At 42.3% G+C, this 16954-nt stretch overlaps 1 protein-coding gene across 3 annotated transcripts in view; it reads left to right on the top strand.

Moving 5' to 3' along the window:
* CNGA3 (cyclic nucleotide gated channel subunit alpha 3) overlaps nt 1-16954 on the top strand; it is a 38678-nt gene that overhangs the window by 7543 nt on the left and 14181 nt on the right. Inside the window, exons 2-4 of one of the 3 annotated variants that reach the window (XM_032805554.2) lie at nt 8249-8365; nt 13159-13338; nt 16555-16608. In XM_032805554.2, the coding sequence (XP_032661445.1) occupies nt 8249-8365; nt 13159-13338; nt 16555-16608 (351 nt within the window). The remainder of the gene's footprint in view (nt 1-8248; nt 8366-13158; nt 13339-16554; nt 16609-16954) is intronic. The other 2 variants (XM_032805556.2, XM_032805555.2) reach the window with 2 other exon arrangements.

Genomic DNA, 16954 nt, shown 5'->3' with positions numbered 1-16954 from the left:
GGACCAGCAGACCCTCTGCAGGCATGGCTGCGGGAGGTCCGCCGAAGCCGCGGGACCAGCGGACCCTCCGCAGGCAAGCCATCGGAGGCAGCCTGCCTGACGCTCTCGCGGTGCCGGCAGAGTGCCCCCCGCGGCTTGCTGCCCCAAGCTTGTGCTTGGCATCCTGGGGCCTGGAGCCGCCCCTGATGATGGGGATTCCACAACCTCCCTTAGAAGCCTGTTCCAGAGCTTAACTATTGTGATAGTTAGAACTTTTTCCCTAATAGCTCTTTTGCTGCAGATTAAGTCAATTACTTCTTGTCCTACCTTCAGTGGACATGAAGAACAACTGATCACCGTCCCCTTTATAACGGCCCGCAACACACCTGAAGACTATTCTCAGGTGTCCCCTCGGTCTTCTTTTCTCAAGACTAAGCATGCCCATTTTGCTTAACCTTTTCTCCTCCATAGGTCAGGTTTTCTAAACCTTTTATCATTTTTGTTGATCTCCTCTGGACTCATTCTAGTTTGTACACATATTTCCTAAAGTATCCAGAACTGGACTCAGTATGCCAGCTGAGGCCTCACCAGTTCTAAGTAGAGCAGCACAGTTACCTCCCATGTCTTACATATGACACTCCTATTAATAGACCACAGACTATTAGCCTTTTTCACAACTGCGTCACATTACTGACTCATATTTCATTTGAGATCCACTATAACCCCCAGATCCTTTCCTGCAGTACTACTCCCTAGCCAGTTATCCCCCATTTTGTAGTTGTGCATTTGATTTTTTTCCCTAAGTGTAGAATTTTGCACTTGTCTGTAGTGAATTTCATCTTATTGGTTTCAGACCAATTCTCCAGTTTTTCAAGGTTGTTTTTAATTCTAATCCTGTCCTTCAGAGTGCTAGCAATCCCATCCATAGATTTTATAAGCAAACTGTCCATTCCATTATCCAAGTCATTAATGAAAATACTGAATAGTACTGGACCCAGGACAGACCCCTGCAGGACCCACTCCTGCAGGACCCCACTAGATACATCCCCCCAGTTTGACAGCAAACTATTGATAACTACTTTTTGAGTTCAGTCTTTCATCAAGTTTTGCAGCCACTTTATAGTAATTTCATCCAGATCACATTTCCCTTGTTTGCTTATGAGAATGTCATGTGGGATTGTGTAAAAAGCTTTACTAAAATCAAGATATATCATGTCTACAGCTTCTCCTCTATCCACTAAATCAGTCAAAGAAGGAAATTAGGTTGATTTTAATGAAAAACAAAGTAAAGCAGGTTAGGAAATAAGGTTTTTCTGGCAGTGTCTCTTACCTCCTGTCTGGCTTATGTTCCTACTAATAAACCAGCACAGTTATATTAGTTTCAGTGTTAAGTTTTTTCAGTGCGCTCTTAGAGTCTAATACACTTGAAATTAAAACCTCTCTGAGATTTGTGCCTGACTGCAGCAAGATCTGATTTGTGAAATCAGAGGTTTATAAGTCACTAGTAAAGGCAGAACACAGGGTTTTATTTCTAGTTGTCTTCAGGAGAACATGGCCAAAATATTTTAATCTGTGTTCACTTTGATTTTTGTATTATTGCTGATTTTCTTGTGGGACTCCTTATATTAAGACTCCAGGTACATTAAGGGCATGTCTATACCCCAACTTACACAGGTTTGCCCTTGTTTAATTAAATTGTTTTAGTTCAGTGGCTCTCAACCTTTCCAGACTACTGTACTCCTTTCAGGAGTCTGATTTGTCTTGTGTATCCCCAAGTTTAACTTCACTTAAAAACGACTTACAAAATCAGACATAAAAATACAAAAGAGTCTCAGCACACTATTACTGAAATAATGGTAGCAAGAGAAGGCCTCTGAGATCCAGGGTTTCTTAGACCAGGATGACATGAGAAGCTTCTTTCAAGCAACAAAAGCTTATATGGGCCAAGCTCCAAAGGCCCAACCCCCTTCGCTCTCAGGATGGCTCCAGCCCCCTCAAGGATAATGCAGCCATTAAACAATATTGGAAGGAGCACTTTTGAGAGCCTACTAAACCAAAAATCCAAGGTCTCTGAAGACACCATTGAGTTTATTCCACAATACTCAGCACTGGAACAACTTGCTGATCTCTCATATTCTGAGGAAGTCCAGTATGCCATCACTCAGACAAAAAATCATAAGGCACCAGGCCCAGATGGCATCCCAGCTGAGGTTTTTAAAGCTGGTGGAACAAAGCTCCAGTACAAAGTTTGCCAACTCCTTGACAAAATCTGGACCTGCGAAGAAATTTCACCTGACTAAGAATGCCAACATTGTTACAATATTCAAGAAAGGGAACAAATCTTTGTGCAGGAACTAGAGAGGTATTGCCTTCTTCTCCATCACAGGGAAGATTCTTGCCTGGATCCTACTAAACCACCTCCTCCCCCTTGCCGAGGAACTCCTCGAATCACAGTGTGGCTTCAGGCCATCCCAAGGCACAACCAGTATTATCTTCAACATGACAGATTCAGAAGAACTACAGAGATCAACACCAGGAACTGTACATGGCATTCATTGACCTAACCAAGGCTTTGACTTTATCAATCATGATGCCCTATGGAGAGTGCTGGGTAGGTTTGGCTGTCCACAGAAATTCATCTCCATCATCAGACTACTCCATGATGGGGTGACTGCCACCATTTTGTGCAGCTGCTCAGAGACTGAACCATTCACTATTCACACCACTGTCAAGCAGGGCTGTGTCATTGCTCCAACACTCTTCTCCATTTACCTTGCCATTATCCTGATTCTCATGCATGACCGCCTTCCTGACGGAATTGGGATTGAGTATCATATGGATGGCCAACTCCTCAATCTTTGACGTCTCCAAACAAAATCTAAGATAACGAGAATTGGCATCACTGACCTTCAGTATGCAGATGACTGTGTCATTCTTGCACACAAAGAGGCCGACCTGCAAAGTACCCTAAATCTTTTTGCAGATACCTATCACACTTCCTTAACTTCAGGAAAATCCAGGTACTCTACCAGCCCTCACCTGCACAGACTACTCTTCGTACTCCACAAATCACCATCAGTGGAGAACTCCTGGAAAATGTGGACCATTTTCTGTACCTTGGCAGCCACCTTTCCCAAACAGCTAGAATTGACACAGAAATTGAATACAGTATCTGCTGTGCCAGCACATCTTTTGGAAGACTACTCAAATGAGTCTTCAATGATAGGGATCTGCAAAAAGGTTGTAAAGGCTGAATCCCCACTCTGTCACTCTGAGTGCTGAAGTGGAGGCCTGGAAGGATTTTAAAAATTAATACTTGCCACTCCAGGCTTGTATTACCCTCCCAAGGTTACAACTTCTCTCTGACCTTGGCTTGGTAAACACTGCTACCACTCAAATGCCAAAACCCCCCCAACTTTTTAACCCAGGAAGAAGCACTTGGTAATTCCTCCCTGTGGGGTACCCTCAAGCCTTTCACCCGCCACCTGGGGAAGAGCTGAACAAGAAAACAAAGGAAATTTGCTGTGACTACCAGCTAATCAAACAGCATGCACAAATCTCTTAGGACTCCAATAATCCAATCCTGTTCTTAAAAAAGGTAAATTTTATTAAAAACAAAAAGGAAAAAATACATATGGAACTTAGGCTTTTGCTAGATTTTAAAAAAGCAATTCCAAAAATTAAGCAACCAAAATAGCTTTCTTGGGGGTTCAGCTTAAAGGTTACAAGCAAACAAAAGCATCTGGGGTTAGCACAGAGGAGATCCACAAGCCTTGAAAAATAAACAGAAATAAACACTGTTTACCTATGCCCTGACACTCGCCTCCCGAAGCAAGTACTCTTCTCTCAGTTAAGTCAGGGAAGAAGGGTTTGCGGAGGGCAGCGGAAGTGTTTCGAAGACATACTGAAAGTACATCTTAAAAAGGGAAGCATCAACCCAACAAACTGGCAGGATTTGGCACAGAACAGAACACAGTGACGCCACACCATGCATCAAGCCACAGCTCACTTTGAGGAGAACAGGTGTGCTCATGAGACAGAGAAGTGACAAAGGAGGAAAGAAAAGGCACAACTGTCCAGCCAACAACTGTGTCTCCTCCAAGATTACATCTGTCACTTCTGTGGAAAAATGTGCAAGGCAAGAATTGGGCTCCTCAGCTACTTAAAAACTCACCATGAACCCCCTTGGCAGACATCATCCTTGCATCGAGGGATAGCCAAGGAAGAACTGAAAAATTGCTTAATTTCTAATTTTTACCATATAATTATAAAATAAATCAATTGTAATATAAATATTGTACTCACATTTCAGTTTATAGTAGGTAGATCAGTATAAACAAGTCATTGCCCATATGAAATTTTAGTTTGTACTGACTTTGCTAGTGCTTTTCATGTAGCCTGATGTAAAACTAGGCAAATATCTAGATAAGTTGATATACCTCCTGGAAGAGCAGCAGAGAATCCTGTGGCACCTTATAGACTAACAGACGTTTTGGAGCGTGAGCTTTCGTGGGTGAATACCCACTTCGTCAGACGCAGGTCCTGCATCTGCGTCTGACGAAGTGGGTATTCACCCACGAAAGCTCACGCTCCAAAACGTCTGTTAGTCTATAAGGTGCCACAGGATTCTCTGCTGCTTTTACAGATCCAGACTAACACGGCTACCCCTCTGATACTTGACTCCTGGAAGACCTTTGCGTACTCCCAGAGTATGGATACCTCTGGTTGAGAACCACTGCTTTAGTTAAACTGGTGCAAACCCCAGTGTGGACACTTAAATAGGTTTAGAAATGTCTTATATTTAGGGCCCTACCAGATTTCTGGCAGTGAAAAACATGTCACGGACCATGAAATCTGATCTCCCCCATGAAATCTGGTTATTGGAGAGGGGGTCGCAGTATTGCCATCCTTATTTTTGCACTTCTGCTGGATGTGGCGCTGCCTTCAGAACTGGGTGCTGGCCAGCAGCCGCTGCTCTCCAGCCGCCCAGCAGTGATGCCAGTGCAGAGGTAAGGGTGGCAATACTGCAACGCCCCCCCCTCCCACAATAGCCCTGCAAGCCCCTTTTGGGTCAGGAACTCCAGTTTGAGAAACACTGACTTAAGGGCTTCACATGTTTTTTTTTAAAATACATATTCACGATTTGTGACAACATCGTGAAATTTAAGATTTAAATATCTGAATCTGTGAAATTCAAGATTTTTTAAATGCTATGACTGTGAAATTTACCAAATGGACCATGAATTTGGTGAGGCCCTACTTATATTGATTTAGCTTACATTAATTCCTTCCAGTTTAACTTCACCATTACAAGTTTGTGTATAGACAAGGCTCACAACCCACTGACCTCTCTCTACTCTTGGTTTGACTGTAGTTAGGAAACAGCTCTCTCTGTGCTCTTTCATTCAGTTACATTTCCACATCTGCCTTTCATTCTACAATCAGATGTCTTTCTCAGGTAGAACCAATATGTGCAAAACCTTTTTTTTCCCTTTTCTCCCACCATGGGAAAGGTCTTAACACACTGTTTTTGACTTGTGTGGTTATACTGTTTCATCTGTTTGCCAGCAGTTAGGGTGTATTTGTACAACTGGCCTCTGGTAGACTAATTTCTTTGTGGGTTAGTTGGTCATCATTGCTGTTGGCTGTGGTCATAGTTACCAAGATGGTATAGATTTAGCGAAAGGCAAGTATTCAAATATGTCACAGACTGGGGTCTATCAGACACCCAGCTGTTAGATGGTTGTTCTTGTGAATACATCCTTGTAAATGTTAGGTTATTTCCTTCTTAGAAGGGAGAAAGAAAAAGGGCACAGGAAAACAATATGAAGTTCAACAGAACACACTTATAACCCTTCAGCAGTCACTAAACCCTTCTCCCCACACCACTTTATTTGAAAAATTGCCCCTTTGAAAAATGTTCTTTGTCCCACATATGACTTGTCCCCATATTTTCCATGGCTTTCCCTACTTTTACCCCAGTTCTAATGATCCTTTCTGTCTCTCTGCCTCTTTTTTTGCTGCCATGCTTCTCCCCCTACCCTTGTTCTCTCACCGATACTATCTTCCGTCCTGCACCCTTGGTTGATGTTTTCCTTCTGCTCCTCATGATTTCCTGGTTTTCTGTTCCCTGCTCCTATCCTAGTTCCTTCCTCAACTTCCCCACTTTTCCTCTGCCCCACATGAAGCTTCCCTTATTTGTTCTGTCTTCCTAATTGCTACCTCCTCTTTCTCCTTCCTATGGCTGCCTGCTCTCCATTCTGTCCTATATCTCTTCTTCACCCATGCCTGCTTCTCCTTCTCCCCCAAGAGTAACTTCTGGCTCTTTCTCCACCTTCTTTCCACCCATGGTTGCCTATCCCACAAAGATTGACCTGTATCCAGTGCAGGCTCTTTTCCTAGCAACAGTTCAGTAACCTTTTTCCTGCTTTCCCTAGCTACCCTTTTCCTCTGTCTCTCGGCAGCCACTTCTACCTCCTGGCTGCTGAAAGGATGTGTAGTCACAGTGAAGGGATTCTCTGTGGAATGAGATCAGAGGCCCTATCGATGTGCATCCAATATTAATGGCCCAATCCCTAACTCAGACTTTCCAAACAGATGTTCATTCTGAGATCACATGCCCATCACTGAGGAGATGTGCATTCTGACGGTATGTCTACAATAGAGCTGGAAGATGTAATTTCTGCTTCGAATTGACATACCTGCACTAGCTCTGATCAAGTTAGCAAGCTAAAAATGGAAGTGTAGCTGCAGTTGCACAAGTGATAGGACAAGCTAGCTACCCCACGTAGGTACCTAGGGTCTGGTGGGGTGATAATCAGGGCAGCTAGCTCCTCACACTGTTTGCGCTGCCATGGCTACATTTCTATTTTTAGTATGGTAGCTTGATCAGAGCTAGTGAGGGTTTGTTTACCTGAGCTGGAAATTATACCTTCCACCTCCAGTATAGACATAGCCTTAGTCTAACTTTTGAGGAACAAAAGGCTGTGGTGGTGGTTCAAGATGGACAATGTGCCCTTTGATTCTGGAATGAGAAATCTTCTGCCTGGAATCATTTGCCCTTCTACTCTCAGTATACACAGGTTTGACTTCCTTGGACATCTGTGGGATCTGTTTCTCTAGAAGACGTTCTTTTCTCACTCTGCATTTCTGAATTTTAGTTATTTCTATAAGAACTCCTATTCCACTCTCTCTTTAAAAAATTATTTGCTAGACTCGTAAGAAAAAAATAATGTGAACAGTAATTGCAATAACATTATAGTACTAATGGTTCTTAAGATCTCTGTGTATATATAAACGACTATAATCAATAACAAGAGGTCTGAGTCAGATTTATACAGCCTTTCTAACATCAAGCAGAACATATGTTATCTCTTTGTATCAGGAAGAGAATAAGAAGGAAACAATCAGCATGGGGAGAATCCCAATAGTTTCTGGAACAATTTGGTAAAAGAGTTCTTTTCAGATTGTGTGGTGAAGAGTTGCTATTTAAGTTGTAAGCATGACCACTGGTGCTGTTCGTTTTCTCCACTGAAAATACACCCAAGTTAGTTAACTAATTTCCTCTGTTGGGGTGTTGCCAAATCTTGCAATGTTATTGCAAGTAACATGATATTTGGTGTTTTCCATAAAGCCCCAGGTTCCAGAGTCATGTGATAATGTGAGAATCTCAGCTTTCATTAAAAAAGTAATAAGCTTCTAGTCCTCTTGGTTGCAGAGTAGAGTTTGAAAATGTGAATCCTAAGGAGTGAAAAACCAGGAGGTAATGAAAAAGAACCCAGACCTTATTGGACGAGATGCAATTCTGGCCCATGGAAATGAATTTTAAAATTCCCATTGTCTTCAATAAGAACAGGGTTTCTCCACTATTTTTAAAATCTCATGATTTTAAAGCCAGTCTCATGATTTTTTGGGGTGGGGGGCTGACTCATAAATTTTGAGCTCATGTAATTGGCAACACTGAACTCCATTCTGTTGTAGTAACTTCTATATGATCTTTGAACCATGTATTTATCAATAAAATGTCCCCTTTATGTCTGCTTTCATCAATAGCAGAACTTCCATTGACTTCAGTGGGTGCAAGACTGCGACAGAAAATTAGTAAACTAGGCTTGTCATGTGTTCACTTTGTACCTGGTTGCAGTACTTTGTGATGGAGAGAAGATTATTGCTCCCCTCACCCCCTTATTATGTGAGTGGAAGAACTAAATGAGTGGCAAATGCATTGCAGGCAGAATAAAAGCCTTCTTTTTTAAAATTGATTTTGCAGGACCCGTTCACTGTGTGAGGACACTTGTTCAGAATTGCAGAGAGTCATTTCCATGGAGACAAGAGGCCTGTCTGAATCCCGCAGGAGCTCGTTCACAGGCACTGGAGCAATGGCTAGGTAACTGACTAACTAGCTTAATTCTGAATATTAAAGGATAGCATGTCTGCAAAAGGTTGTTGAATGTGGGAGGACAGGGGTGGTCATCACAAATTTACTAGAAAATGAGTTCAGTCCATCTGAAAACACAAAAAGCCTATAATGAACATAAAATGAAACAAAAGATGCTTTGACCTTAATTTTGTACCTTATAGCTCAATTTTTAGTGTGCGGGAGTTGGTGAGTAGGCTCTGGCAGAAAAACACACTGTAGTTCAAGTAGGAAAAAGGTTTAATCAGTGCTGTAAATAAATTGAATATGGAAGAAAAATAAGTAGTAAAGTCAGACAGTAAGGGAAAGGATAAATAAGTTTCTTTTCAGACTGTTAACTGGATATAATCTTATGTAATAAGAGTGTAATAACTATTCCCTCCCAGTCTTGATGGTGGATGGCTCTGACAAGAAAGCAGACAGTAGACATTGAGAATATAGGGATTGCTGGGTATTTTTAGGATTAAATTATGTCTATGATGCACTTGGAGCCTCAGTCAACAAAGGTTGGAGGTGCTGACTTTGGCCCAGATTTAGGAAAACACACCTCTCCAGGAGAGCACTTAAGCACATGCTTATCTTCAGGAATGTGCTTACGACCCATTTAGTTCATTGGAAATTAAGCGTGTGTCTGAAGTGGAGCCTGGATTTAAGTGCATTTCTAAATAGGGGCCTCTGTGCCTGACTTAAAGAATTTCAACTGAATTCAGAGCTCTGTTTGTCTTGTGATATAGTCATTAATTATACTGGTCTACAATTTTTGAGAAGTCATCTGCTTCAGAGATAAAATGTGGTATTTATTATGTATTTTGATGTGCTGAATTCAAATATGACAATTAAAACAACTAATTGGCTACTGTTTCTAAGATATTTAAGTTTTTACATTTTATGTCTATGTATATGTGTAGATAGTCAGAGTTTAATCATAAAATTGTAAACCTAGGTCTTTTCATGTGTTTATGGTTGCTTTACATGATAATATTTCACCTGTCCTGTTTATGTAACACTTTAAAAATCAGCAAAAGGGTTATATAAATAAAATTTATTATGAAACAAAAGGCAAAAAACTATTATGTACATAGTTTAGTCCTATTCAGTGTCTACTCATGCGCTTCTTGGCTTGTCTCTTGTATTCATTAAATGGAGCATCTCTTGTCACTGTCCAGCAATAGTCTGCAAGCATTGATGGGCTCCATTGCCCTGATAGCGTTTCTCCATTGTTGCAATGTCCTGGTGAAATCGCTCGCCGTGCTCGTCGCTCACTGCTCCGCAGTTCGGTGGAAAAAAATCTAGATGAGAGTGCAAAAAATGTATCTTTAGTGACATGTTGCAACCAAGGCTTTGTGTATGCCTTGAGGAGGTTTTCCACCAACAACCTGTAGTGTCTGCCTTGTTGTTTCCGAGAAAATTTATTGCCACTAACTGGAAGGCTTTTCCATGCCGTCTTTTCCTTGCCACGCAGTGCATGGTCAAATGCATCATCTCGAAGAAGTTCACGGAATCTGAGGACCAACAAAGAAGACACCTTTTCTTTATCTTAGCTTCACTTAACCTGGAAATTTCCACGGAGGTACTTGAAAGCTGCTTGTGTTTTGTCAATGGCCTTGACAAAGTTCTTCATCAGACCAGCCCAGCTTGATGTGTAAGGGTGGTAACAAAATCTTCCTTGATTCAACAAGTGGTGGATGCTGAACACTTTTCCTCCCAGGCTCCAATGACTGTCGGAGTGGCCAATCTTTCTTGATGTAGTGGGAATCTCTTGCACGACTATCCCATTCGCAGAGAAAACAGCAGTACTTTGTGTATCCAGTCTGCAGACCAAGCAAGAGAGCAACAACCTTCAAATCGCCACAAGCTGCCACTGATGTTGGTCATAGTTTATGCACCTCAAAAGTTGTTTCATGTTGTCATAGGTTTCCTTCATATGGACTGCATGACCAACTGGAATTGATGGCAAAACATTGCCATTATGCAGCAAAACAGCTTTAAGACTTGTCTTCGATGAATCAATGAACAGTCTCCACCATCATCTGGATCGTGAACGATGTTGAGGCTGCCATCACACCATCGATGTTGTTGCAGGCTACAAGATCACCTTCCATGAAGAAGAATGGGACAAGATCCTTTTTGACGGTCACGGAACATGGAAACCCTAACATCACCTGCCAGGAGATTCCACTGCTGTAGTCTGGAGCCCAACAGCTAGACTAGAGCCAATCAACAATTTTAAGCATCATTTTCATTCTCAGTGACCCAGAATTAGTAAAGTTTGACTACATTTATTTCAGAAGCATTTTGGCTGTAGAGCAGTGAGGATTGACATGACACAACAGGCAAAAGCTACAAACAGTAGGAAGTGAAATAGGAAGGTAGTTAGATGATGTCACTCTGTCTGGAGTGGCTCACGACCATTGATTCCTACCTCAGGGCAGACTGGGAAAAACAGGGCAGACACCCCAAGCTGGTGGTATGTTCTATAAATAGATTTTACCAAGCCAATAACAAATGTGAGCTCAGGGATCACTGTAACAGTCTTAACACAGAGTCACAGACAGTCCTCTTAGATTCTCCAGCCTATCGCCATTCAGACAAACTGGACTTAGTGATAAATGGTCACTTACACTAAAAATCAAACCACATCAGGTTGCTTCCAGTCTCAAGAGACCAGTGACTCATCTCAGATCAATGGGTTCCCTAGATATTGCACCAAAGACAAGGCCTGCAGCCAATCCTGTAATAAACTGTGTAAAGGGTTATTAACTAGGGAAAAAAGAGAGTTATTTACAGGTTAAAGCAAGCAAACCTATCCCTGTACACACAAATGAGTTACCATCTAAATCCTAAAAGTGACAGAGCTGTAGAGAGATCTGTCAATTCAAAATATCTTTTAGGGTGGACCAAGGAAATAAACCATGTTTTCTCTAAGCTGTGTGGCCACACGGCCATGCAGCTGCCTATTAAGCCCCATGCAGGGATTCAGGGCTGTGGTGGGGAGAGACGCCTCTCCCTCACCATGGACTTGCAGCAGCAGGGAGAGGCACCCCTCCCCAGCACAGATTTGCCCCCGACTTGCTGCAGCCGGAGGAGAGAAGCCCCTCCCTTGGCCTGGCCCAACACAGGCCTGCCAGAGCTGTAGGGGAGAGGAACCCCCAGCCCGGCCCAGGCCTGCTGGAGCTGCCGTGGCTGGGGAGAGGCACCTTTTCCCTGGCCCCAAGCTGCTGCAGTGAGAGAGGACTGGGAGAGTCCTCTCTCCTCACTGCAGCCCTGGGGCAGCCTGTACCCCAAACCCCTCATCCCCGGCCCCACCCCAGAGCCTTCACCCCTAGCCACAGCCATCACCCCCTTCACCCAAGCCTCTGCCCCAGCCCTGAGCCCCCTCCCACACTTTGAAACCCTCACCCCCACACCACATCAATGTTATATGCACCAATATGAAGGTGATGTGTCACACATCACCTCCATATTGATGCACACAACAAAATTCATACTGCACATGGACGTAAAAAATTAGAAGGAATACTGGAAGTAACCCTTGGGGATCTCTGGCTTCAGTTTGGTTTCCCTGGCCCTGAGAGAAATTAAACAGAAAAGAGATGAAAAATCCTCACATCAACTATTTTTATTTCCCTCTTCCAGAATTCAGAGTGATGGGACGAGGTCTTCTGCGTGTTTCCCCATGGGTGGATGAGGCAATTAACAAAGCTTTTGTCTTGTAATGGACCACTTAAATTTTCATGGTCCTCCTGAGTCCTGGAGGGGTGGGAAGAGGGAAGGGAGGATTCCTGTGCCTGCATTCACAAGTTCAGAGCAAACATTTTCAAAGTTATAAGGCAAAACGTACATAGTTTCTGATAGCACAGAATACAGACTTTGCAAGTGAGATTCATACACAGAGCAACTTACATGCATTTCATAGAGTTTAAACACAAAACATTCTTAGAAGACTAATACCTATTTTAAGCAAACCCAGCACACAGGTTAACTATCTGGTCTCCAGCTGTGAGTTTCTCAATTCTTAGCTAATGCTTGCAGTCTTGGGAAGAGCTGGTACCTGGTTTGCCAGTGTCACAAATGAGATTTACAAAATAAGGTTGCACAGTTACTGATAAAATTCATCCACATTCTCAACCCGCTAAAATATCCTTAAAGGGAAAGTGTCCCCTTAATCTGAATCTCCAGCCTCCATCACTTTCCAGCAATCTCTTCACAACCCGTCCTCCTTCACCATCCAATCACCCTTTGTCCTTACTTCACATGGCAACCTTTAGGTGTGACATCACGTGAGGATTCAACATCTCCCCCATTCCCTTAGCACAGGATCTCTCACCTCTTTACATTACTCCTAATGTCAGAAGCTTCTAGAGCTCTAGAATATGATTTCCAGTCCCTCCTCACCATAGCAAGCTGCCTGCTGGTCATGCAGCTAGTGATGTCTCTCTGGCTTCTGTCTCATGTGGTGCTGGTGGGGGACATTGAGGCCTGGTGAATAATGTATCTTCCTGGTTCCTTTACCATGTCAGAGGATAAGAGCCCATGATGTGGAAGTTGTTGAAGGTGCCTAATATTATACATCAAAATGTCATACTCCAGTGATGGCAGGGGTCCAGAAGCTGTGAAAACCCCATCTGGGATACTCTTCACCCAAGCCCCATTGATGCAGAAGTTCTGGCTGCTACAGGGCATGGCTCTAGTCCTGGGCGAAGCTTGACCCATCTGGGATTCTTGTCTCTTCAGACAACATTGTGTGTCTCTTTTCCTTGCAGGTTATCCCATTTCATCTTATCACTGAGATCATGGGCGACACGACGTTTGCATCATGAAGACCAAAGGCCAGATTCTTTCCTTGAGCGTATCCGAGGGCCAGAGCTCAAAGAGGTATCCAGCAGGGAAAGTAACACTCACTCCAATTTGAGCAACTATGAGCAGCCAGGCAAAGTGAAAAAGTAAGTTGATCTGATTGTACTTTAGTGGAAGAAGAGTGGTGTTGGGGTAATCATGTTCTTTCTGTGAATGGGATGTGAGCATGCTGTGTTTTATTTGAGGATAGAAAATGAGTAGAGTAGCTAATACTCTCCAGAAACTTTCCTGAAAGTAATTTAAGTCCTCCAACTTCCAAGAAAACTGGAGAAAGCAATAGTGAGTATAGTCCAAGCTGAGGCTTCCCTAATTCTCCAGAAGTCAGTGTATCCTATTACATGTGTTTCAATAGAGTAGAGCTTAGCCAGCAATGGAACGGAAATAAGATACAGCTGCTTAATAAATGTAGTTTCCCTAGGGATCGTCATGCTGGGTTTTTATACCTAATTAGCTGAAGGTAACCATTGCTTTGGCTGATCTCCCTGGATAAGCAGTGGAGGAGGGCATGGTTCAGTTTGAAATTGCAGCTCTATGGTCTTTGATCTCACTGATGGAGGCACAAGCTCTCAGTTGCAGGTAGCTTGCAGAAGCACTTAGGTAAATAATGCATTTTCCCAGCAGCTGATATAACATAAGAAATTCTTACAAAGGGGTGCAACATGTAGATGGTGTTGATACTTCTGCTACAACTAATGCATTCCTGCTGCTTTTGTTGGCTATCATTGTGCTTGCTAGCAAATGTGCAACCACAGCTTAGAAATGCTATTTCTCTATTTGTTCATCAGGGTAAGAGTAACAAACCCAGTTCCTGAATGGAGAAAATAAATGCTTTGTTCCCCTGAACTATTTGTATGCCCCAGTTTCCTCACTTTTTCCCACTCTGCAGTAAGAAGCAGGTTGTAGTGTAAACACCTATACCACATAATCCTATTCAAGCACTAAACAAACCAATTGTCTGAGCCTCACATGAAGGATGATAATGAATACTGTTTCCTTAAAATGTTTTCTTCTTCGAAAGCATGTTGGCAAGGGTTTCAGAAGTGACGTTTTTAGCTTACATTGCTTATGACATGACAGTCCCTTACACCTGGACTTTATTTTGTACGGTTTGGGAGGAAAATACTTCCCAAAAGAGCACATTGACATGTGGTCAGCTTACCTGCTGTCACTCTGCTGCTCTATACTGGGGATGAAAGCAGTTCCCAGTGTAAAGACATTTAGAATCTGGACGTTAGCCTCTAGTGCTTGGAAACTCCACTACAAATATTTGTGCAGAATGCAGTAACGCTTAATTGTACCTACCCAAATATCCTTCATCAAATCACTGATAGGCTTCTGGTCCAGAAATCAGAATTTTTTTTTGCTGAGTTGAGTCATTAGAAGATGTTCATTCATCGGTGCCACAAGCAGGTTTAGTCTTGTCTAAAATCTTTTTTTAAATAAATGAACTAAAGCCTTCAAGCAAGCCCTTCATGTGTTTCCAGGCTTTCTATTTGCAAATGAACATAATACATGACTTAGTGTATGTCTACACTACAAAATTAAGGTGACCTAATTAACGTCAACATACAGTCACTGCAATAATTACATCGGTTGTGTGCATCTACACTTTACTCCTTGTGTTGGTGGTGTGCATACTCACCAGGAGCACTTGCACTGATTGTACTGTCAATGTGGGGTATTGTGGGATGGCTTCTGAAAGCCAGTAGCAGTCGATGTAACCAATACAGCATTTACAACCATGGCTCTCAACCTTTCCAGACTACTGTACCCCTTTCACGAGTCTGATTTGTCTTGTGTACCCCCAAGTTTCACCTCACTTAAAAATGACTTGCTGACAAAGTCAGACATAAAAATACAAAAATGTCACAGCACACTGTTACTGAAAAATTGATTACTTTCTAATTTTTATTATATAGTTATAAAATTAATCAATTGGAATATGAATATTATACTTACATTTCAGTGTATAGTAGGTACAAGTCGTCTGTATGAAATTTTCATTTGTACCAACTTTACTAGTGCTTTTTATGTACTCTGTTGCAAAATTAGGCAAATATCTAGATATCTCTAGGCAAAATTAGACAAATATCTCCCCTTGGGAGACCTCTGTTTACCCCCAGGGTACGTGTACCCCTGGTTGAGAACCACTTGTCTACACTGACACTGCATTGACCTAACTACATCAACGCTGACTACACCTCTTGTGGGGGTGGAGTTATTAAGTTGGTGTAGTAGGGCAGTTACATTGACAGGAGCGAAATTTTAGTGTAGACACTTATATTGGTCAGTGTAAGCTGACTTGCATTGACTTAGCTCAGGAGTATAGACCAGGCCTTAGTGGTTTAAATTAACCCCACACAGCTGGCTAAAAAAAATGTTGCAGTTTGTTAAAACACAATGATGGGTTTTTGATGTAACTTGTAACTTTTTGGCAGGCTCTTACTTTGAAGTTCAGGCTCACATAGTTTGTGGCACAGTCTGAGATGGGTAAGGACTTGGTTTGAATTTGCAGCTGGTAATTCATATTATAGTGAACATCACACAGATTTGCAGCAGATCGATACAGTTCCATCTTTACTGAAACTGCTTCTTAATAATTCAGGCTTGGAAACTGTGTATTTCTTTGCATGTCTAATATATTTTGTCTGATTAGTTATGCTACTATCTTCTAGTCACTCAAGTCAACAGCCGAGATTTTCTGATTTCTGCATTAGGAGCCCATTAGTGTTTCTGATTCAAAGCCATTAGAGTGGACAAAACTGGTCATGTGCCAACAATGTTATTTCTTTAGATAACCAAATTCTGAGATACCCAGTTTCCTCATCTCAGATTATGCTGCTGTTGCCATGTGACAGCAGCTCCAAATTGTTGTGCCATTATGGAGAGTTAATTTTACAGCAACAGTCGGCATTTCTGCTGTCTGTCCAGGATTCTTGGCACTACTTCTATGAAGAAGACTTGAAAGGCTTGAGAAACACTTATAAGAGCAGCCAAATGGGAACGCTGCTATAAATAGCGAGATTCATGCTGTCAAGCATTAATACGCCTGAGAGGAGGCTAAAGTGCTTCAGACATCTGACATGGTCACAAACGTGTATGTTCTGCACATGATCAAGGGCAATTGGTGACCTGAATAGTTATGCAAAGGGACTTACAGCGGCGATCGAAGTTGACCCTCTTAATCTTTTCAGAGTATGTGTAGGACCAGCAGTTTGGCCTATCATATTGGTGAACATGTGCACAAAATGTCCAAGGCTTTCATGTTGTTCCTTTATTGTGTTCTATTTAACTTGCTACAGCCACTGGTCCCTAGGCAGATTTAATGTCAACAACAGCAACAACACCAATGAAGAGTAAGTACATCACTGCTTGCTTTATAGCACCTACCTGCCTGTGATGTATCAGCTTCTTATCCTCTTCCCTGCTGAAAACATGTTAGTGACAATTGTAGCTATAGACTCCTGCTTATCTATTTCCAAGCACCTTCCTGATATATGGCTTTGTTGTAGAGAAACATTTAGTTTTGTAGGTCATGGAAATATCCCTATGTTTCCAGGAGAATTCTTAGTGTCCTAACTTGAAGGGCAGCTTCTCTTCTTTTCCCCCACCCAGTCTGAGTAAACAGCTACTTAGCCCCCACCTCCTCAAATTCAGGCTGGCTGATTTTGCAGCTTCACTAATGGGTTTGTTAACATTTAA

This window comes from Chelonoidis abingdonii, chromosome 1, assembly GCF_003597395.2.
Source record: "Chelonoidis abingdonii isolate Lonesome George chromosome 1, CheloAbing_2.0, whole genome shotgun sequence".
Taxonomy (NCBI): domain Eukaryota; kingdom Metazoa; phylum Chordata; order Testudines; family Testudinidae; genus Chelonoidis; species Chelonoidis abingdonii.
This window is presented reverse-complemented; position numbering and strand designations above follow the sequence as displayed.